The sequence below is a fragment of the Myxine glutinosa genome, chromosome 13 (genome assembly GCF_964187855.1).
Source record: "Myxine glutinosa chromosome 13, kmMyxGlut1.1, whole genome shotgun sequence".
Classification (NCBI taxonomy): Eukaryota; Metazoa; Chordata; class Myxini; order Myxiniformes; family Myxinidae; genus Myxine; species Myxine glutinosa.
In genome coordinates this window covers 10,359,629-10,382,768 of record NC_136273.1, presented here as the reverse complement: position 1 = coordinate 10,382,768, position 23,140 = coordinate 10,359,629, and the positions used below count along the sequence as shown (strand labels likewise).

At 41.8% G+C, this 23,140-nt stretch overlaps 1 protein-coding gene across 4 annotated transcripts in view; it reads right to left on the bottom strand.

Annotated features, from left to right (window-relative positions):
* Window positions 1–3,030: 3,030 nt before the first annotated feature.
* The window catches only part of NUP214 (nucleoporin 214), a 156,193-nt gene continuing 136,083 nt past the window's right edge, over window positions 3,031–23,140 (bottom strand). For all 4 annotated transcript variants that reach the window (XM_068133742.2, XM_068133744.2, XM_068133743.2 and 1 more), the window contains 3 exons: window positions 11,679–11,860; window positions 10,292–10,325; window positions 3,031–3,135 (listed from right to left, as the gene is read on the bottom strand). In XM_068133742.2, coding sequence (XP_067989843.2) covers window positions 3,102–3,135; window positions 10,292–10,325; window positions 11,679–11,860 — 250 coding nt within the window. In that variant the 3' untranslated portion in view covers window positions 3,031–3,101. The remainder of the gene's footprint in view (window positions 3,136–10,291; window positions 10,326–11,678; window positions 11,861–23,140) is intronic.

Genomic DNA, 23,140 nt, shown 5'->3' with positions numbered 1-23,140 from the left:
TGGAATGTTCCTTCTTTACTATTGTTCGACATTTTCCACAAGCTATGGAATGTTCCTTCTTTACTATTGTTCGACATTTTCTACAAGCCATGGAATGTCCCTTCTTTTCTATTGTTCGACATTTTCCACAAGCTATGGAATGTTCCTTCTTTACTATTGTTCGACATTTTCCACAAGCCATGGAATGTCACTTCTTTTCTATTGTTCGACATTTTCTACAAACCATGGAATGTCCCTTCTTTTCTATTGTTCAACATTTTCGACAAGCCATGGAATGTCCCTTCTTTTCTATTGTTCGACATTTTCTACAAGCCATGGAATGTCACTTCTTTTCTATTGTTCGACATTTTCTACAAACCATGGAATGTCCCTTCTTTTCTATTGTTCAACATTTTCGACAAGCCATGGAATGTCCCTTCTTTTCTATTGTTCGACATTTTCTACAAGCCATGGAATGTCACTTCTTTTCTATTGTTCGACATTTTCTACAAACCATGGAATGTCCCTTCTTTTCTATTGTTCAACATTTTCGACAAGCCATGGAATGTCCCTTCTTTTCTATTGTTCGACATTTTCTACAAGCCATGGAATGTCACTTCTTTTCTATTGTTCGACATTTTCGACAAGCCATGGAATGTCCCTTCTTTTCTATTGTTCGACATTTTCTACAAGCCATGGAATGTCACTTCTTTTCTATTGTTCAACATTTTCGACAAGCCATGGAATGTCCCTTCTTTTCTATTGTTCGACATTTTCTACAAGCCATGGAATGTCCCTTCTTTTCTATTGTTCGACATTTTCCACAAGCTATCGAATGTCCCTTCTTTACTATTGTTCGACATTTTCTACAAGCCATGGAATGCACCTTCTTTTCTATTGTTCGACATTTTTGACAAGCCATGGAATGTCCCTTCTTTTCTATTGTTTGACATTTTCTACAAGCTATGGAATGTCCCTTCTTTTCTATTGTTCGACATTTTCTACAAGCTATGGAATGTCCCTTCTTTTCTGTAGTTCAACATTTTCTCCAAGCTATGGAATGTCCCTTCTTTTCTATTGTTCGACATTTTCTACAAGCTATGGAATGTCCCTTCTTTTCTGTAGTTCAACATTTTCTCCAAGCTATGGAATGTCCCTTCTTTTCTATTGTTCGACATTTTCTACAAGCTATGGAATATCCCTTCTTTTCTATTGTTCAACATTTTCTCCAAGCTATGGCATATCCCTTCTTTTCTGAAGTTCGACATTTTCTACAAGCTATGGAATATCCCTTCTTTTCTATTGTTCGACATTTTCTACAAGCTATGGAATATCCCTTCTTTTCTATTGTTCGACATTTTCTACAAGCTATGGAATGTCCCTTATTGTTCCCCGTCACACCGCGGAGCGAAAGGGGGACTATGGTTTTTCCCCTCCGTCCGTCCGTCCGTAAGCGAAGGACCGCATTCAAATTTGGTGTGTGGGTGCAACCCACGTCAAAATCCAAGATGGCCGCCGCCATGTATGTCTGATGCAATGTATGTCTGAACTTTGTGAGCTGAATATCTTGAAAAATAAGCGAAGTACCAACTTCTAACCTGGTGTGTGGGTGTATCTAGGCATAAGGAAGAACGCTATTGAAAATTGGGTCGCCACGTCAAAATCCAAGATGGCCACCGCCATGTATGTCTGAACCTTGTGAGATGAATATCTTGAAAAATAAGCGAAGTACCAACTTCTAATTTGGTGTGTGGGTGTATCTCGGCATAAGGAAGAACGCTATTGAAAATTGGGTCGCCACGTCAAAATCCAAGATGGCCGCCGCCATGTATGTCTGAACCTTGTGAGATGAATATCTTGAAAAATAAGCGAAGTACCAACTTCTAATTTGGTGTGTGGGTGTATCTCGGCATAAGGAAGAACGCTATTGAAAATTGGGTCGCCACGTCAAAATCCAAGATGGCCGCCACCATATATATGTCTGAACCTTGTGAGCGAAATATCTTGAAAAATAAGCGAAGTGCCAACTGCTAATCTGGCGTGTGGGTGTATCTCGGCATAAGCAAGAACGCTGTTTAAAATTGGGTCGCCACGTCAAAATCCAAGATGGCCGCCGCCATGTATGTCTGAACCTTGTGAGATGAATATCTTGAAAAATAAGTGAAGTACCAACTTCTAATTTGGTGTGTGGGTGTATCTACGCATAAGGGAGAACGCTATTGAAAATTGGGTCGCCATGTCAAAATCCAAGATGGCCGCCACCATATATATGTCTGAACCTTGTGAGTGAAATATCTTGAAAAATAAGCGAAGTACCAACTTCTAATCTGGTGTGTGGGTGTATCTCGGCATAAGGAAGAACCCTATTGAAAATTGGGTCGCCACATCACAATCCAAGATGGCCGCCTTGCGTCTTCCACTTTGTCAACTCGCATCACTTCACCGACGGGGAGGGGGGGGGGGGGGGGGGTGGGGACCTAGGCGTGACGCTAGTTTTCTATTGTTCGACATTTTCTACAAGCCATGGAAAGTCCCTTCTTTTCTATTGTTCGACATTTTCTACAAGCCATGGAAAGTCCCTTCTTTTCTATTGTTCGACATTTTCTACAAGCCATGGAATGTCCCTTCTTTTCTATTGTTCGACATTTTCGACAAGCCATGGAAAGTCCCTTCTTTTCTATTGTTCGACATTTTCTACAAGCCATGGAATGTCCCTTCTTTTCTATTGTTCGACATTTTCTCCAAGCTATGGAATGTCCCTTCTTTTCTATTGTTCGACATTTTCTCCAAGCTATGGAATGTCCCTTCTTTTTTATAGTTTGCCAAATGGCACATACCATATTAAGGGGCCTTTTCTATGCCCCTGGCATTTTTCCCAATAAAATCCTGTGCTGCCATTTCCCTTTGTGGTTTAATGAGAGGACCATTCCATTTCTTTGCCATGAGCCCAATTGCGATTTGGGTTTCTTCTTTTGGTGGGTGCTTGCACTTCCTGTTCATTATTCCTGACGTGCACTGAACGTTTTAAGTACATTAAATCGATGAAAACCGTTTCATTACCATAACGTTTTATTAAAGAAACGAGCATGTGGTTGCAGGATGGGGAATAAAAGGAAAACATTTTAACTTCTCCATGTGAAAAAGTTTGGATTGGAGCTGTGGGAGGGAGGGAGACACAGAAAAGGGTCACGTGAGTATGTGTGCGCACTTGGTCAATATCATCTGGATGATTGTGGATTATGGGATCGAACGCCGTTGCAGCTCCTTCTACGCCCTGCTTGGCTGCAATAAACCAGGACTGCTGTTAAGGGTAAAGCTCATGAGCGAGGTGAAATGTTACGTACATCAAGAATCCTTCATTGCTATAAATGCTCTAATGCAGAGACCAATTGAGTTTGAAGAACTTTTGCAACCATCCATTCATGTGGAAGGAAGAGTGACCGAGGGAGGGGATAAAAAGATTAACATTCGAATCTTCTTCGCTCGCACGCAGCATGAGGCTGCGGGGTCGCGTCATTGGCCGAGGGTGCACCTGTGCCGCTGATTCAATGCTCTCTGCTGGTTAGGGCAGGAATTTGTAATCTGCTCACGGTGCTGGCGATAGCTCGCCTACTCTTCACGAAGGACGCCATGTGATCTTGAATGCTAGCAGATTGGACATTTGAAAGAGACATTGATCTGGCGGTCCAATCAGTAATTCAGTAATTAGAAGACCTTCATACAAGTGTCGTGACCACATTCCATTGAAGTCGATCATAGGCCTGCCAGCCTGCCATGTTTTCCATATTACCTCCACCACTAAAGATGGATCAATCAGTGGGTTACAAAAATCTTTAAGCGTGGCGGAAGTATGCGCTCCTGTTCTAATCTGATGACGCAACCAGAAAACGATGTTCTTAATTTAACCTGTTAAATACTGCATTTAATACATTTATAATTGGACTTTTAAAGTCATATCCTGACATGATGATAATGATGACGGGAACAAAACTACAGTATGTGGACCGCCACCAAAGGAGTATGGAGGCTATGTTTTCACCTCTGTCTGTCTGTCTTTTTGTTTGTCTGTTTGTTTGTCTGTTTCACTGTGAACAAAATATCTCAAAACGTTGTGGACGGATTTGGACAAAACTTGGTGGAGAGGTTGGATATGTGACAGGGAAGAATAGATTCAATGTTGGTGAAGATATGGATGCGGATCCGCATACGATAATTTTTTTTGTTAGTGATTTTTCACCATTGAGAGATCAGGTGAAAAGCGATATATAACATGATATTTAAAAAAGTTGTGGACGAGTTATGACTAAACTTGGCAGATGAGCCGGTTAGGTGACAAGGTCCAAATTCAGATGCGGCCTATCATTGGGATACATTTCGGATAAATTGTTCACCATGGCAGAGGTATGCACTCTACCGAGTGCCGTTCTAGTTTCACCAGAAATTGTCTCTACCTGAGAGTACCTTCAAAAGCCTCTCTCTCTCTCTATTATTTCATCTGCAGCCATCATATCCATCCTCCTACCATTTGCATATTGAATCATGCGGAACAAGGTGAATCCAAATAAGGCAACCTTGTATCATTTTGCATAAGTTTTCCATCCTCAGAGACCTGAGAAAACATCAGGCTAGCCTTAAGGCTGAGGCTGCTGATACTCTCTGTATCTCTCTAAGATGGATAGTAGGGTGCATCAAACGCCCCATGATTTTCAAAAAGTTGTTGTATTTTAATGTCTATTCCCTCAAATGTTACACTTGTTGGTAGAAGTATGTATGCAAAAAATAGATGAAATCAGAGGTGGTCCTGGGTGGCCACCGGCCACTTTTATATATTTAGGGCCATTTAGGGCCACAGCTAAACTACTTTACAAGATAATGTAAAATTAACTACAAGATAATGTAAAATTAACCATTATACCTATATACAAAAGTAAAGTCCTACTTTTACTAAATGCCTAATATCAAACAGTTAAAACAACCTTACATGTCAATGTAAAATTAACCAAAATCGTTCTTCATATTACAAAGTTGTAGTACAGTGTTGTAGTATTGTACTTTCATTGATTAAAAGTTTGAAAATGTATTAAGCACAACGCCAATGTCACTACTCCAACTTTGCTCGTTTCCGCAAATTTGGCCTCGCTTTGCGGTCACATTCAACCACTTGAAGAAGATTTTGGAAGTGGTCTTCTCTTCTTGCAGTTGAGACAAAATCAGTTGCGAGCTTTACTGCTCTCTCCGCAGGGTCATTCACAACATTAAGCCCATCCACAATGGACTTGGCTGCCTTGAAGTGCTCATTGTTCTGCCAAGTGTCAACATCCTCTGTTAGGAAGGTCATATCTAGGTGAAGAAGGTTTACTGTAAACCACGAGTCCTCGTTCACAAGATCAGCCAGGGTTGTCGCTTCTGTAATTTTTGGAAATGACGGTTTGCCATATCCAGAACCGTAGCGGTGTTTTGGAGTGCTTGGCATTTCATCTGGTTGTATGGCCAGTAACACATCTGCAAGGGCACGACGATCCTTTTGAGGAATTGCATTGCTGAACAGTGCCAAAACAACCAGTTCTGGGGTTAAATACCACAAATGTCTATCAAAGGCTTTCACAGCGCTGACTGAAATGGTTGAGTTGACAGCTTTATAGTTGAGCAGAGTCTTGTAAAAGCACAAATCAAACCATGGGGCATTTGAAGCAGACTGACATATGAGCCACCAATCACAATAAATATAAACAACAAAAACAACAAACTCCTTCAGTTTTTTCTGTTGATGTTGTGTTGTTACAGTTCCTCGAGGTAGTAGAGAAATTTGCTCTTCAAGTAGGCATATTTTGATGGAATAAAGAATCTTTGACATCCACCTTGCTTTATGCATGGCCCCTGGTCTGTGGAGTGTTCCTTGTTTTGTGACATCATCATCGAGGACTACCTGGCAGAGTTGTGCCATTTCCTTGTAGTCTTCCCTACAGTATGAAGCGCTTGTGCGGATTGTGCTTAAAACCTTGTTTTTGCAGGATAAAAGCAGCTGTTGTGCATAGTCATTGTACATGGAAATGTCAATTTTGGTTAAACTTTCATTCTTTGCATGCGATATGCGTTCCCAATTCTTCTGGAATTTTTGGAACAAAGATACTTCTGGAGACTTTGATGCCTCAATTTTGAGAACGTCAAACACATGATCCAGGATTACCTCTCCAACATGATGGCGACATGCACACCACAGAAGAGCACGGTCCAGTTTTGATTGAATGGTAACACAGGCAGCTGTAACGTGTCCAGTGTTTGATGCTGTTGTGTCAAAACATAAGTTGACAACTGATTGTTTGCACTTCCATGAATGTAGATACGTGTAAGTGTGCTCGGCAATGATGTCACCTGATGACCTATCACTTCCAGGAGGATATCTAGCCACCCCCAGTAGCTTTACATCAGTGGCATTCCCAACCAACACTGGCAATCTTTCTTCCTTGACATTCTTGTTTGTGAGCGTTGGTATCTGCTTGCCATCCCAGTGAAGTGTTGCAGCTGTTGGGGCGATCCAATTTTCTTGAATATCTTTGGCGATAGCACTTGTTATTGATCGTCGAGCCTTATCAGCAGTTGAGTACGACTTGGCCACACGACGTGGATCACCTCCTGCCTCTTGAATTACAGCTTTGGTGAGCGCAACCTGTTGAACAGGAGTTATGTTTAGTCGAGTAGCAACAGACACAACTGAATGTCTTTTCAGAATATCATGAGGAATAAAGGCAGATGTACCTGCATATGTTGATCTGTGGTGACTACGCTTCCTTTGAAACTCTGGAATCGCCTCTTCTTCAGTTTCTTCCAAGCTATCTGCAGAGTCACTATCATCAGAGCATACAGAACTAATTGTCATCTCTTGTACACTGGATGATTCATGACGTTCTCGTCTTGAAGCTTCCGCTAAGAGGCGTTTTTCTTTTCTATGATCTTTATCAACTTTCTTCTTGTCAACACCACCAAATGAGGCTACTCTGTCAGATTTCATTGACTCTAAAAATACTCTATCTTCCTCATTCTTAATGTTTGTCATTGCATCTTTTGTCCATACACCGAAGGTCTTATCAAGACGTTCATTCATGGTTTGCAACTTAGCCAAAGTGCTTGGAGATTCTCGGCGAGAAACAGGTATTTGACGCAATTTGTTATTGTCATTAAGAAGGTCAAGTATTAGTTTGCAGCATTGATGGTCTGAAAGCATAGGAATATTTGCTTTAGTGTAGAATTTTTTCAGCTGGATAAGGACGATGCTGGCAGATTTCCATTTCAGTGGCTGAGTTTGTTTGCCTTCACATATTTCTTTCTGGATGTACCACATCACGCATCGAAGAACCTGCCGGCAAGTTGGGAGGCGGACTCCTGTCAATGTACCATCTGCTTCTGTAAAAGCATTGCCAAGACCAAAAATGGCACTTGCTAATCTGGTCTTCTTATCTGCCATCTGAAAGAAAATAAAGGATATTATTAGACTACTAGTATGGGACCCACGATTAGACCTCCGATTTCATTCATGTAAAAATACAAACTAATTATCAAACCATCGTTTTTTGCATACAATTGTTATATTTGTATTCCTCTCATCAAGACCTTCAATTTGATACCAAACATGACTAGGTTTGGGTGTAAAATAACAAAATCAAACATTTTTACATAGTGCGGCCCCGAAAATGGCCCTAAATATATAAAAGTGGCCGGTGGCCACCCAGGACCACCTCTGATTTCATTTATTTTTTGCATACATACTTCTACCAACAACTGTAACATTTGAGAGAATAGACATTAAAATCCAAGAACCTAAGGGCGTTTGATGCACCCTAATGGATAGAACAACAGACATAAGGTGATACAATCCGACTTTCCCTCAAGGGCTGCAAAGTGACACCATCTTGTGCCATTTTCAATCCGATCCTTTGTAGCCTATCCTCATTAAACCTTCCCGACTAAGAGCTTGTCTATCCTCACTTCCATCAATCATTCCCTTGCATATCATGCCCAATCTGTGTTGTCTCTCTCTTCCCTTGGCCATGGTACATTCCTTCTCCTTTCAACTGAGGAATCTACACAACACCCCTTCCCCTACACCCTCCCTCAAATTTGCTAACTGGAATAATTAATTCGAAAAACTCCTAAGATAGGATGAAGATGATAGAGAAAAAAAAAATTCCTATTAATAGTAATCAAATTTATACACAAAGTTTGGGTATTCCACTAACAGGGTATAAACGTTTATTGTATCATCTGAGTTTTAAACGTTGAATAATGGCTCCATCTGATTGTTAATCAGGATAAAGTGGACTTGTACTCATGCGAGAATGTCATCAGGAAGGGTGTGATAAAAAAAACCCAAAAAAAACCACATTTAGAGGCCATTTTTCCCCGCAAAGCGGGGGTTGGCCTTTTTCGGGGACCGTGGCTGTTGTTGTTTTTTGGTCCCCTTTTTGAAGTAATGTTTTACGGCCAGATGCCCTTCTTGCCGCCAACCCTTTTTGTCGCCTTTTACGACAAGCAGGGAATTACCAGTGAACTGGTACTCAACCAGTGCACTTTCACTCCCTCTTTCTGTTCTCTTCACCCTCTCTTTTGCTCAAGGTCATCTGCCATCTGCTTGGAAATCAGCCAACATCACCGCTTTGCACAAAAAAGGTGCAAAAACAGATCCCAGCAACTACAGACCAATCAGCCTTCTCCCAATTATCAGCAAAGTCATGGAATCCATCATTGCTTCAGATATTAAATCTTTCCTCTTCTCCAATGGCTTGATCTCTGATCATCAATTTGGTTTCAGACCTGGTCACTCTACTCTGGACATGCTGCTTCTGCTTTCTCAACAATGGATGGAGGTCCTCAACGCCAAACAGGAAATTAGAGCTGTCTCCCTTGACATTTCACGTGCCTTCGATACGGTCTGGCACCCTGCTCTGCTCTCCAAACTCTCCTCCTTTGGTATCCATGGAAATCTCCACGCATGGCTGGCGGACTTCCTCTCTGGTCGTAGTCAACGTGTGGCCCTGAATGGGTTTCTCTCATCTCCTCTTCCTGTTCAGGCTGGAGTTCCCCAAGGTAGTGTTCTGGGCCCTGTGCTTTTTCTGGTCTTCATCAATGATCTCTCTGACTCTCTTGAAAATCCTCTCTATCTCTTTGCTGACGACTCTACTCTCTGTCGCTCCATTCCTCATCCCTCAGATCGGCAGTCTGCAGCCTCCTCACTCTCTGCAGACCTGGACAAAATCACAGACTGGTCAAACAAGTGGAACATGTCTTTCAATCCTGACAAATCTCACACTCTTACAATGTCTCTCCGAAAGGACCGACTGGACAACCCTCCCATCTACTTTCTCAACAATCCTCTCAAAGAAGTTCTGTCGCTCAAGCTTTTGGGTCTCACTATCTGCCATGATCTTTCTTGGGAAAACCACATTTCCAAGCTGGCCTCCAAAGCCAGTCGCCGACTGGGCATCCTCCGTCGTGCGAAGTCCTTCCTTGGCACACCTGAGCTCCTCACCACATACAAGGCTTTCATCCGCAGCTCAATGGAATACTGTTCCCCCCTCTGGGCTGGTGCTCCTGCCTCACACCTTGCTCGGCTTCACGCTGTTGAGGCCAAAGCTTTCAGAATCATTGGAATCTCCTGCGATGTTGTCAACGCCGAGGGCCTTTCACTCACTCACCGCAGGCAGGTTGGTGGTCTTTCTGTCTTCTACCGACTCCTCTCCGGCCTTGCTCCCCCAGCTCTCTCTGTGTTCTGTCCCCCCAATATTCCTTCAGGTCGCACAAGATCTGCCTGCAACCCTCTTCTGGTTAAACTGCCAAAGTCTAGGCTCTCTGCTCACCTTCACTCTTTCATTCCCCTTTTCTCCCGCCTCTGGAACAAACTCCCCCACTCCCTTCAATCCCACTCCTCCCTCCAGGTCTTTAAAACAGCTGTTCACCACCATCTCTTATCTTCCCCCATCGAAAACCTTGATCTTTTCTACCCCCGGTAATTCACCCCAGAGTCCTTGCAGTGTTCATATGTTTTAATCCTCTCCCACCTCCCCCCAAGTCCTCCCGATGTCCCTGCTCTCAAATGTTGTGTTTGTGTCCTTCCCCCTCTCTTTTGTGTCCTTCCCCCTCTCTCCCCATCTTGTCTACCGCTCCCCTTGTTTTTTGTGTTTTGTGTGTCGGTTTGTCTTTTTGTGTGATTAATGTTAGCTCTTTCACGAGCCTCGATCTTGTATACAAAAAAAAAAAAAAAAAAATTAGCCGACCTCGGATGTGGTGTGATGTCAAACAGTAATCAATGCAAACTCACGTGGATGCCTGACCAAAGCCGGGAGATGCAAAGCCTGCTCACACAGACACAAAGTGGCGGATCCTTAAATAAAAAAAATAAAAAATTCACACCAACAATCTTCATCTTCCGCTAGTGTATTACATGCTTTGCCAACATGGAAAACACAACAACCTTTCATCGCAGGAGTTTTTGTGTGCATGTGCATGGCAGGTGATCAAAACATTTTTCAATGCAATTTATTATCCCCACTGAAAAAGGAGCCGTGTCTGTCTGTCTGTTTGTTTGTTTGTTTGTTTGTCGTGTTATAACTTAAGAACGGATTAACAGATTTCAATAAATCCAACTGTGGTGGATTCAGGAAACTCCCAGGAAGGTTTATGATGCAATTATTTCTTTTTTTAAATGGATACATGGGCACAGGTGTCAAAACTGCAAACGCCAACTTATGACGGTGGTTATCCCTGCACAGAGGGCAAGATCTCCCAGAAATCCCTTTTGTTCTTGCTCCATAGATTAGCCATCTCAGCTATGCCGAGGAAACGGAAAGTCCCGTTTTCTTTTTAGCATTCACGCAGAGGCAGAGACGAGGAGACATCAGAGTTTGTTTCCTGCCATGGCCCGTGCCTAATACGCACCCCAGACGTAAGATAGGACGAAGTCTACGGGTTTTGTCTACAAAAGAAAAGAGAGCGGGATGGCAAGAAATTATTTTTATTTTGATCTTCCGCTGAGTGTGTTGTTGTATATTATTCGCAATTGTGGTGATGAATATCCTATTAATATCCTCGCTCCCCGAGTATTTATTTTATTTTATTTATTTAAAAACAATTTTTTTTTTCCTCCATTAACAAAATCTGGTTCCCAATTTATGGCAACCCTCGGATCTTTTGCCCAATGTAGTAATACAAACCGAGATGGTTTCATACTACACCAACCACCAAGGACGCATCGACGAGGCATATTTGTAGAAATTTGAAAATTATTCCCCATTTGAGTTCAATCGTTACTTGATGTAACCCGTAGACAATACGGAAGTGGTGGTCGCCTTCACTATGTGACGTCATGGCTGATCATGAAGAAGAAGAATATTTTGTCTTCAAATTGCAAAATTACCTACTTTATAAATCAGAAATTCGAAAAAGACATCATATCTATTGTGTAGGTAGCAAGGGACAGATTCGCATCAAGGTGGTCTGAGCGTTTGGGGTCCCCTTTAGTGAGCACAATTATTCCAGTGTGCATACCTCTAGGCCATCCTAGCAGCCCCAACGTCAATCATTCCTGAAGATGCCAAATTGAACAGAGTTTAAAAAAAAGTTGACACCTTCTTGCTCGATATAAAGTAAACGTCCTCAACTAAAACCCTGTACAAATCTCAAGTCTCAATTACACGTGTCAGACTCACCTCCAAATCCCCCAAATCCCCCAGCATTTTGAGCCCCAAAGGCCGAGCCGGTCCCTCCAAAGCTCGGAGCTTGCCCAAAGCCCCCTGCCGAGCTCTGCTGCCCGACTGATGAAAAAGATGACATCGTGCTCGCTTGTGACGCCAAACTGCCAAATGTGGGTGAGCTCACTGTCCCACAAAACCTAGAAGAAAACATCAGCATCAGCATTTTAAACTTCTTTCTTGTGCCTAAGTCATTGTTAAGGTTGTTCGTGCTGCAGTTATAAGTGGCGAGAAGGTTCATGGGTAGCAAACTTACTTTTGAGCTGTGTAGTCTGGGTTCGATTTGTGACCAGACTATAAACTATCATATTGGTGCTTCACATCAGTAAGCAGTGTCTTGGACAGATGTTAAGCTGGGTGTCCGTCCCATTTAGCATTAGTTATTGGACAACTGGACACGAAAGACCACACGGTGTCTTATATGAAGAGACAAATTATTGAAAGAACTCTGAACAAATTACAAATTCCTGTTGAAATCAATGTCAGGCCTGGCCAGCCGGTCCATGAAAGACTTTCCCCGTGTGCTCCCACAAATGTTGTTGATGTACAAAACTCTTAAGAGCATTACACCAATGACTGAAGCAGTTTCTTGGGAAATGTTATATTGGGTGGTTTGCCATTGCCTTCCCAGCATTGATTGTCCGTGTTTTATCCTTCCAAATGCTGAGGGTCAAGCAAGGAAGCAGTACATACCTATTTGAAAGTCTTCGATATGAATCGGCCAGGACTTGAACTGCCAACCACCCAGCGGACGCTCTAAAGTCATTACACCACCGAGTCTGGTGCTCCCACAATAAGGGTTGTTAAAGTAGTAGCATAAGTAGTAGTAGTGGTGGTGGGTAGTAGTAGTGGTGGGTAGTAGTAGTGGTGGTGGGTAGTAGTAGTACAAGTAGTAGAAGTAACGGCAGTACTAGTAGTGGGTAGTAGTAGTGGTGGTGGGTAGTAGTAGTACAAGTAGTAGAAGTAGCGGCAGTACTTGTAGTGGGTAGTAGTAGTGGTGGTGGGTAGTAGTAGTACAAGTAGTAGAAGTAGCGGCAGTACTAGTAGTGGGTAGTAGTAGTGGTGGTGGGTAGTAGTAGTACAAGTAGTAGAAGTAACGGCAGTACTAGTAGTGGGTAGTAGTAGTGGTGGTGGGTAGTAGTAGTACAAGTAGTAGAGTAGCGGCAGTACTAGTAGTGGGTAGTAGTAGTGGTGGTGGGTAGTAGTAGTACAAGTAGTAGAAGTAACGGCAGTACTAATAGTGGGTAGTAGTAGTGGTGGTGGGTAGTAGTAGTACAAGTAGTAGAAGTAGCGGCAGTACTAGTAGTGGGTAGTAGTAGTGGTGGTGGGTAGTAGTAGTACAAGTAGAAGTAACGGCAGTACTAGTAGTGGGTAGTAGTAGTGGTGGTGGGTAGTAGTAGTACAAGTAGTAGAAGTAACGGCAGTACTAGTAGTGGGTAGTAGTAGTGGTGGTCGGTAGTAGTAGTACAAGTAGTAGAAGTAACGGCAGTACGAGTAGTGGTGGTGGGTAGTAGTAGTACAAGTAGTAGAAGTAGCGGCAGTACTAGTAGTGGGTAGTAGTAGTGGTGGTGGGTAGTAGTAGTACAAGTAGAAGTAACGGCAGTACTAGTAGTGGGTAGTAGTAGTGGTGGTGGGTAGTAGTAGTACAAGTAGTAGAAGTAACGGCAGTACTAGTAGTGGGTAGTAGTAGTGGTGGTGGGTAGTAGTAGTACAAGTAGTAGAGTAGCGGCAGTACTAGTAGTGGGTAGTAGTAGTGGTGGTGGGTAGTAGTAGTACAAGTAGTAGAAGTAACGGCAGTACTAGTAGTGGGTAGTAGTAGTGGTGGTCGGTAGTAGTAGTACAAGTAGTAGAAGTAACGGCAGTACGAGTAGTGGTGGTGGGTAGTAGTAGTACAAGTAGTAGAAGTAGCGGCAGTACTAGTAGTGGGTAGTAGTAGTGGTGGTGGGTAGTAGTAGTACAAGTAGTAGAGGTAACGGCAGTACTAGTAGTGGGTAGTAGTAGTGGTGGTGGGTAGTAGTAGTACAAGTAGTAGAAGTAACGGCAGTACTAGTAGTGGTGGTGGGTAGTAGTAGTACAAGTAGTAGAAGTAGCGGCAGTACTAGTAGTGGGTAGTAGTAGTGGTGGTGGGTAGTAGTAGTACAAGTAGTAGAAGTAACGGCAGTACTAGTAGTGGGTAGTAGTAGTGGTGGTGGTTAGTAGTAGTACAAGTAGTAGAAGTAGCGGCAGTACTAGTAGTGGGTAGTAGTAGTGGTGGTGGGTAGTAGTAGTACAAGTAGTAGAAGTAACGGCAGTACTAGTAGTGGGTAGTAGTAGTGGTGGTGGGTAGTAGTAGTACAAGTAGTAGAAGTAGCGGCAGTACTAGTAGTGGGTAGTAGTAGTGGTGGTGGGTAGTAGTAGTACAAGTAGTAGAAGTAACGGCAGTACTAATAGTGGGTAGTAGTAGTGGTGGTGGGTAGTAGTAGTACAAGTAGTATAAGTAACGGCAGTACTAGTAGTGGGTAGTAGTAGTGGTGGTGGGTAGTAGTAGTACAAATAGTAGAAGTAGCGGCAGTACTAGTAGTGGATAGTAGTAGTACTAATAGGAGTAGTAGTAGTAGTAGCAGTAGTAGTCGTAGTGATGGTTAGTAGTAGTGGTGTTGGGTAGTAGTAGTAGTAGTAGTAATAGTAGTGGTGGATAGTTGTAGTACAAGTAGTAGAAGTAGTGGGAGTACTAGTAGTGGGTGGTAGTAGTAGTACTAATACTAGAAGTAGTAGTAGTAGTAGTAGTGGTGGTGGTGGGTAGTAGTAGTAGTAGTAGTAATACTAGTAGTAGAAGCAGTTGTAGTCATTGTGGTGGTGGTGGTGGTAGTGGTTGGTCGTGGGTAGTAGTAGTAGTAGTAGTAGTAGTAGTAGTAGTAGTAGTACTAGTAATAGTAGTGGTTAGTGGAGGTAAAGTAGTAGCAGTAGTGGTAGTACTGGTAGTAGTAGTGGGTAGTAGCAGTACCAATAGTAGAGGTAGTACTAGTAGTGGTGGTGGGTAGTAGTAGTGTTGGTGGGGGCAGTAGTGGTAGTAGTGGTAGTAGCGGTAGTAGCAGTAGTAGTAATAGTAATAATTCAATAATAATTCATTTATTTTGTATAGCGCTTTTCCAGAAGCCCAAAGGCGCTTTGACAGTTGTAACAGTAGTAGTAGTAGTAGTAGTGGGTAGTAGTAGTAGTAACAGTAATAGTAGTAGTTGTAACATCCATATCTCCCAACAAAGATGATTGGTCCAAAAGCTGGTTGGCCATTACGGATTTTCAAATTTGTTTTGATTTAAAGATTGTAACTGCTGAGCCAATTGCTATCAAACTTCAGATACATTATCAATGGACGAGGGAACTTTAATTCTTTCAAACGGACGAATCTCCAAAATAAAATGGCTGGCACAGGCCAATAAGAGAATGATCATCTTTCAACATCGTGATGATGTTACGTTTTGATGAGGACATTGGTACGTTCAGGTTACTGGTGACAGCAATTATGATATGAATTATGACATGCGGAGCAACCGCTCCGAGTCTGGGAGTTTGACGGTTCAACACCGGCTGAGTCATGCCAAAGACTTTTAAAATGATACGTGTTGCTTCATCGCTTGAAATGAAGCATTTAAAAAGGATAGAGCATTGACAGGCAACCATATGTTGGCAATACTAGCACAGGCCCTAAATGGGCCTAATGGCATCCTCCGACATTGAAGTTCCTTTTAAGGGAACTCATAGTATAACTCTTCCTTCGCAACTAAGATGGCATCCATAGCAACTGAGACAAATGCTTATTTTGACAAGAAAAACCTTTATGTGTGTGTGTGTGTGTCGTTGGTTGTTATCTCCATATGCGGTTTTCCAAAGGTGGAACGGAGTCCTCCCAGGTCTCTAAGTATCCACCTCCGTTTCAGTAAGGGATCATGATTCATGGACCAGTCTGTGAAGTTTTCTTATTCTCAGTTTGGTTCCGAGCCCTATTTTGAGGATCGTCACCAAGCCTCGGATAGCTTCCAACTGCAGCTCGTTTGTCGTAATATTTCCTAGGGATGGGTTTTAAGATCTCTGTAAGGTTCTTTTTATCATTCCCATTACTCCAATAATCAGCGATACAATTTCGGCGCTCTTCAGCTTCCAGGATCTTATCACTTCATTTTTCAGGTCTTGGTATTTGGTCATTTTCTTGATTTCAATCAATCAATCAATCATGGTTTATTATCAATTCGTCGCAGCCAAAGCTGAATTGTGAATGATTTACAACGTAACATAAAATACGAGATCATGAAATAAATAAGTCAATAATTTGCAATCACTATAACATACAAAAATTAAAATGAATATTTTTTTTTACTACACTACAGCTCCATGTTCAGGCATTAATAACATGAAAAACAAGCATTCTGAGTATTGCGCTGCAATACATGTCCCCTACCGGCAGTCTGTCGTCCGGAAAACTGTGGGGGAAATTACCAAAGTTCAAAGTGCCATAACTTTGTCAAAAATGATCGAAACGTCGTGAAGTTCGAACTTGACCTGTAACTTATCATGAGGAAACCATGTACCAAATTTGAAATCATTAGCTTTAAGAGTTTAGAAAAAAAAGTCCGGAAAACTGTTCTTTGCGTGACGGACTGACAGACTGACAGACGGACAGACGGACAGACTGACAGCCTGACAAACTGACAGACTGACAGACTGACAGACTGACAGACGGAGTGCAAACCTATAGTCCCCTCTGGTGTACACCGGTAGGGGACTAATAAGTATCGTTTAAGGGACACACATTATTGTGAAATACACCCATTGTCATAAAATACACACATATAAAATACACACGTATACAATACACACGTATAAAATACACACATATAAAATACACACGTATACAATACACACTGTTAAAATAGCTGCAATAATAAGTACCACGTTCCAAGACAAAAATTTCCTTGAAATATAAAACTAGGGAAAGAAAAAGAAAATCTGTTATGAATCTCACTTGGAGAATATGTGTTGAGAGATTAATCTTACTTAGAACACATACATGGTATTTAAAAGTCTAACTATATAAGGCATTGCACTCTTTCTGTAACGTTCAGTCCTGCACCTAATTTCTATAAGCTTATTGCTGCGACGTAATTGTCTAAGTGACGATTGTTTGTTTGGTAACCAGTCTGGGAATCTACTATACAAAGAATATGCAAAGTTACTAAAAAGTTGTTCACGACATTCGTGCAGTGAAGTCAGCTGGCAGGTACTCAAAGCATTGTAGTAGGAATCATAATCGCCAGCAAAAATAATTCTCAATGCTCTTCTTTGTATCGATTCAATCAATGCATGCTGTTGTTGTGTCAATGAGGAATGCCATACGGGACAGCAATATTCTAACATAGGTCTGATGTAAGAAATGTACACAGTGATAAGATCTTCTATCGGAATATGGAACTTCCTCAAAGATCGAAGCATATACAGCTTTCTCAACGTTTTCAAAATGATGAGGTTTACATGATCTGCCCACTTGAGATCATTGCTGACAACAACTCCCAACAGCTTGACCTGCTGACTTTCCTCCAGTCTAACGTTGTTAAGTTGGATTAGCAGTGGTGGCAGCTGGCGGTGAGTAAACGACACTCGCATTATCTGGCACGTAACTGGATTGAGCTTCATCTTGGAATCTGTACACCACTGTTCAAATTCTGAAAGGGCTTTTGATAGGGTAGATGGAGACTCCATTTGACACGACTCTGCCAAAGTTAAGTCATCCACATATTTCCACTTCTTAATATCAGATAACTGGAGAGCGTCATTGATGAGGGCCAAGAAGATGAGTGGGCCCAGTCGCGCTCCTTGTGGGACTCCACCAGTTGTTGAGAAAGGTATAGAAAGTTCTCCCTTATAACGAACTTGCTGGATGCGGTTTGCGAGGAAGCTGCAGACCCACTGAATTAAGGAAGGTCTTGCTCCCATCACGTACAGTTTGTTGATGGCTACCGTGTGATCCACCGAGTCAAAAGCCTTCGAAAAGTCAGTCAAATCAATAGTCGAAATTGTACCAGGTCTGTCAGCTCCACCATACAGGAAATCCATCAGTTGTATGAGATAGTGGGTGGAGGACATACCTGCACGGTTCCCAAACTGTTGAGGGTCGATGTTAGCAGAAATGTCGGACATGAGCCATCGATACACGAATAGCTCCGCAAGCTTCGTGAAATGATCAGTTAATGCAATTGGTCTCAGTTTGTCCAGTGTCGGTGGTGATTGTTTCGGTAGAGGAACAACTATTGATTTCTTCCATTGACTGTGAACAACACCTTGTTTATATGAGGCATTGATAATATCACAAAGAGGGATGCTTTGTTCCAAGGCGAACTCTCATATAAGTCTAGGAGAGATGCCATCCGGCCCACAACTCTTCCCCACTTTGGTCTTTGATAGTTCTTTATAGACCATTGTAGGTTGCACTGCACCATGGGAACACTATTTGGTGGAAAAGGAAAAAAAGCTGGAATATTGTCCTTGTGTAATGGGGATGTACTACTCATAATTGAAACAAAGTAAGAATTAATGGCATTTGAAATTGCTAAGGAGTCGCTGCTCGGAATGCCTGGCAAGTTGATAATCAGCTCCTGTTGTGTGTTGGACGTCATGAGTTTAATGTAACGATACCATGAGCTTGGGTTGTCACACTTCAATCGTTGAACTTGGTTACCATAGAAGTCTTGCTTTGCCTCATTGATTTTCCGTTGAACCTTATTTCGGAGGTTTTTCCAGCTGGGGGATCATCTATGCAATGCTGCTTGACGTTTATGAATCAGCACTTTCACTTCTGATGTTATCCATGGTTTATCTGCCACATGGAGTCTAATGATCTTAGACGGGAAGTGAATGTTAATTGCAGAATTCAACTCGGTATAGAATTGTGTGCACTTGGCTTCAACGTCACATTTGCTAATAACATCTGTCCAGTCATGATGTGTTATCCATTCACCAAAAGCACGGATGTCTGATTTATGCATTGGGCGGATAACGTTGCGCTTCGTATCATTGTTGGAAGAGAAATGTTGTTTCGGGTACCACATTACCCGCTGTGATCGCTTTGCCCGATTGGAGCAGCAAGTTGAACAGAACTGTAGAGGCTTTTCATATTTGTCACAATTTTGTCCAGTACTACATTATTTCTTGTTGACTGGTCTACAACCTGCTTAAGATTGTGGCCGATAAGAAGTACAGTCAGATCGAGGTGATTGACATCTCCCATTATAATAATACTGGCACCTGGATGGCGAGAGAAGATGTCATCAACTGCAAACGTAAGGTATTGAACAAGCGAGATGGCGTTGTCGTTATTTGGAGGCGAGTAGACAGAGGCAACAAATATGGAGGATACCACTCTTGGTAGTCTGTTCAGACGTAATTGAGCCCAAACAATCTCATGTTCTTCAGGCACTGCAATGTCAATAGAAGAGGCATTCATGATAGATTAGACATAAAGGGCAACGCCACCTCCACGACGATTATTTATATTCTTTGTCAGCAACGAGTAATTTGGTATGCCATGTACGTTTTCTGGAACAATGGCCTTAAACCAGGTCTCACTGACAGCCACTATGTCCAGATCATAATCTTGTACAACACAGCAAAATTCGTCAAACTTGTTGTTCAGTGACCTAGCATTGACCATGTACACTGACGGCAGCATGACTTGAGTTGGACGAGATATCAACCTTATATTTCGATAAAATCTGCTTCTTTGTGGTCGTTGTATTGTTTCGCAATTTGGTAAAGAGATCCTCACCTGTATTGGGCGAGAATTACATTTTCTCCCACCCCGTTTTCCCTGCTTCCTCCATCGTTTTCGTTTTCTATTATTCCAGGAAGAAGCTGAAATGGTGATACTTTTATACTGCCTCTGGTGAACAGGGCATGACTAACGGAGCAAGTGTAAATAGTCAATGTGAAGACATACTTCTCCATCCAACTGACATTCGTCAGTGTAGTGAGGGCATAATAATCCATATAAGTGCAACGCTGAATATCGAATGAGTCCCAATGCTAACATCATGAATAAAGTCAACACGACCCGCAGGAATACACAGAACCGTTGCACAAAGAGTAATGAAATAAAGCACACACGGCCAGCAACAAAGATGAACGTAGCCGCGTTGCACAAAGCTGGAGTAAAGCACTCACGGCCCATGGTAGTGAACGAAGCCGTTGCACCAAGATGGAGTAAAGCACATTTTGATTTCTATGTTGTTTAGGCCAAAATCACTGGGGAATGACACGTCAATTAGCAATGCCTTCTTTTCTTTTTTGCATCTCATTACTGTATCCGGTCACAATGCTTTGTTTTCTATGTTCATGCATTGCTTGATGCATGCATGCATGCACCTTGCTTGATGGGATCATTAGGGCGTACGTGAACATTACTTTCATATTTTCAGTGCTTTGCTTTTGGTTCAGATTTCCACGAGTTTTCTGGAACTGGGAAATTCAGACTTTTTCAGATGCGCCAGTGGATTACACGACATATTTTGTTTTGCTTTTGCGTGTACAGCTGCTCTGACATGACTTTTTTTTACATCCCGATAGGAGATGACTCATACTTTCTGTTTCTACATTGCAGAACCTACACTTGTCCGATTGACTCAATCCTGCCATTTTCATAAAGCCATTGGTGTAGTGTCCTTGGTCTTGGGCATTAATAAAATGATTCGTTCTCCATTCCAGTTGAGCTGATCTGTTCTTAGTCATTCCAAAGAGCCTTTTTTGTCTTCTCCCAATCTGTCCAACTCATTCTGTTTTCCTGCTCTTTTATCATTTTCCCAGTTGTCGGTGTAGTCTGTTGTTTTTTTCGTTTTTTATATTTTTCTTTCTTCTCTTTTGCAATTGTCGGGGCTACACTCATCGTTTCGATTTCTAGTGTGACATCTTCCATTCACACTTGTCTTTGGAAATGTTTTGCTAGGTGGGTTAGGGATACCTCCTCTGGTTTGCTGTCTTCGTGTTTGCTTACAAATTGGATTCGGTAGTCTGTTGCACTTTTTACATGTTTGGCCAATCCTACAGTTGTCATTCCGTGCACTTGGTTGAGCTCCGTCAAGCCTGTACCTCCTTCTCATCTCGGAAGGTACATTCTCGGGATGCATTGATTTTTGTAAAACATTTTGTGGATGATGAGGAGTTACCTTGTTTTGATATCCAGTTTATTGATTTCTGAATGTGGCCAGTTTATTATTCTGCAGCTGCACTGGAATACTGGTATCGCGAGTTGGTTTATGGCATTGATTTTGCTCCTTAGAAATAAATGTTTTCAGGATCAGCCTTGTTCTACACAGATATTCGTTGGTAATTGTTTGCACATTTGTTTGTGACATATTTGGTGGCCCTCTTCAACTACGAGGTATTTTTATGATGCTTCGTTGTCTCGCTACTGTATTGTTATATTTATGTCTATGTTTATGTTGTCCATTTTTTTGGTCTACCTTGCATGAATGTGCACTTAGCACACTTATCCAGGCCAAATCCGATTGGAATGTTGTCGGAGTACTGTTTCACTAATTGAGTTGTTCTGCCAATTTTTCTTCATTTTGTGCAAATAGTTTCAAATCATCCATGCAAACACTTTTTTGTCTCTTTGGACATTCTCTTATTTGATGTCGGGGTGTATCCATGTCCTTGCTAATTAATGAGGTTGCTCACGGCGTTCTCTTATTTGATGCCAAGGTGTATCCATGTCCTTGCTCATTAATGAGGTTGCTCAGTGGGTCCAGGGCCAGGAAAAACAGGAGAGGAGAAAGGCTGTATTCCTGGAATATTCCACGACATATCTTCACTTCTGGTATTTCGATCTTTTCTTCCGGGTGCTGTAATAATATCAATGTGGTATTCCATAGCTCCATTATTTTCTCTATCAGTTTGATTATTTTAAAGTTGATCTTGTACAATTGCATGCATTGTATCATCCATGAATATGCGACACTATAAACAGCTTTTTGGAGTCTAGTCTATCCATGGTGTGGATAATATTAATTTTTTTATTGCAATTTTCGAGGATGGCCTTGTTTAGTAGGAGGTCTATCGTTCCGTAACATCTTCTTTTACATCCCTCCCTTCTGTTCTGCCTCTAGGCCTCCTTGTGTTAGGTAATGGTATATCATTTCTGTGATGATTTCTGCCAGGAGTTTGTACGTTGTTGGCAGACAGGTTATTGATCTGTACTGGTGAGGTAGTTGAATCTCTTCAGACTTTGGGATGAGGAAGGTGTTAACTAGTGTGAGCCACTCTTCCAAGGTCTCCTCCTCTTGGATAAGTTTGTTGAATGCTCGAGCGTAGTGATTATGGAGAGCATATAGTTGCTTTAACCAGAAGTTTGGAATTACATCTAGGCCTGGGCTATTTAAGTTTGGCATGTTTGCTAGTTGTTGTTTCATTATCTTGCCAAAACGAAGTTTTTGCAAGATGTATTAGTCAGCTTGTATGTTTGTTTTTTTGTTTGTGGTTAATCATTTTTTTTTCACGTTTAGATCACTCTGTAGACCACAGTTATTATTGGAAACTCCTGTAACTTCGCATATCAGAGTCCTATAGAGATACCCTTCAGCACACAAAATTTTGAAGGTCAAGGTCAAAGGTCAAGGTCACTTTGTGGTCAATCATGGAGGTCGACGAAACACTAATTTTTTGAGTAACTTTGATCGGATCGTCTCCAAACTTCATGGGAATCTAGTATATGGTCCGGCGCTCAGCTGATTAGTTTTTGGTGGCGATCGGCCTTGACCTTCATGGTTAGCGCTGGAGGTCGAAAATTATTGACCCCAAGGTCAAATTTTGAAATCGTAGGTACCATATCGAGTAATACCTCATATGAATGCCCTTGATGAGTGCTTCCCAGATCTGTAAACAGTTTGACGCTATGACGTCATTTGATGACGTCATGACGAAAAAACGGAATTTTCACATTTTGGCAAGATACGGTTCACCCTGTGGGTGACATATGTTTATTTTTATTTTCCCTTCATTAAATATCACTGGAGGCATTTGCTTCAGATTTTTTTTTTATTCCATGGTTTGGATCCAATCTGCCTCTTTGTTGTGTTATTTTGGGTCCTCATAGATTCCTTTCCAGAAATTTTAAGTTTGTCTTTCTCATGGAGATTTGACACATTTTGCTTTGTGCAAATAGTTTCAAATTGGTAATTGTTTTGCTCCTCGTTTGCGTTGGAATCTTTTCGGGTTATTTTCAAACATGCGGTTCTGTTTTCACCTTTATTGACTTCGTCATTGTTTTTTTATCTGTCTTGTGATCTTCTTTATTTTGAGTTTTCTTTCAGCAGCCATTACCCCTAAGTCTTTATTTCCAATTTTGTATTTGTTTTAAAAAAATGTATATTCTCCTCATTAGCTTTGGGCATTGATTC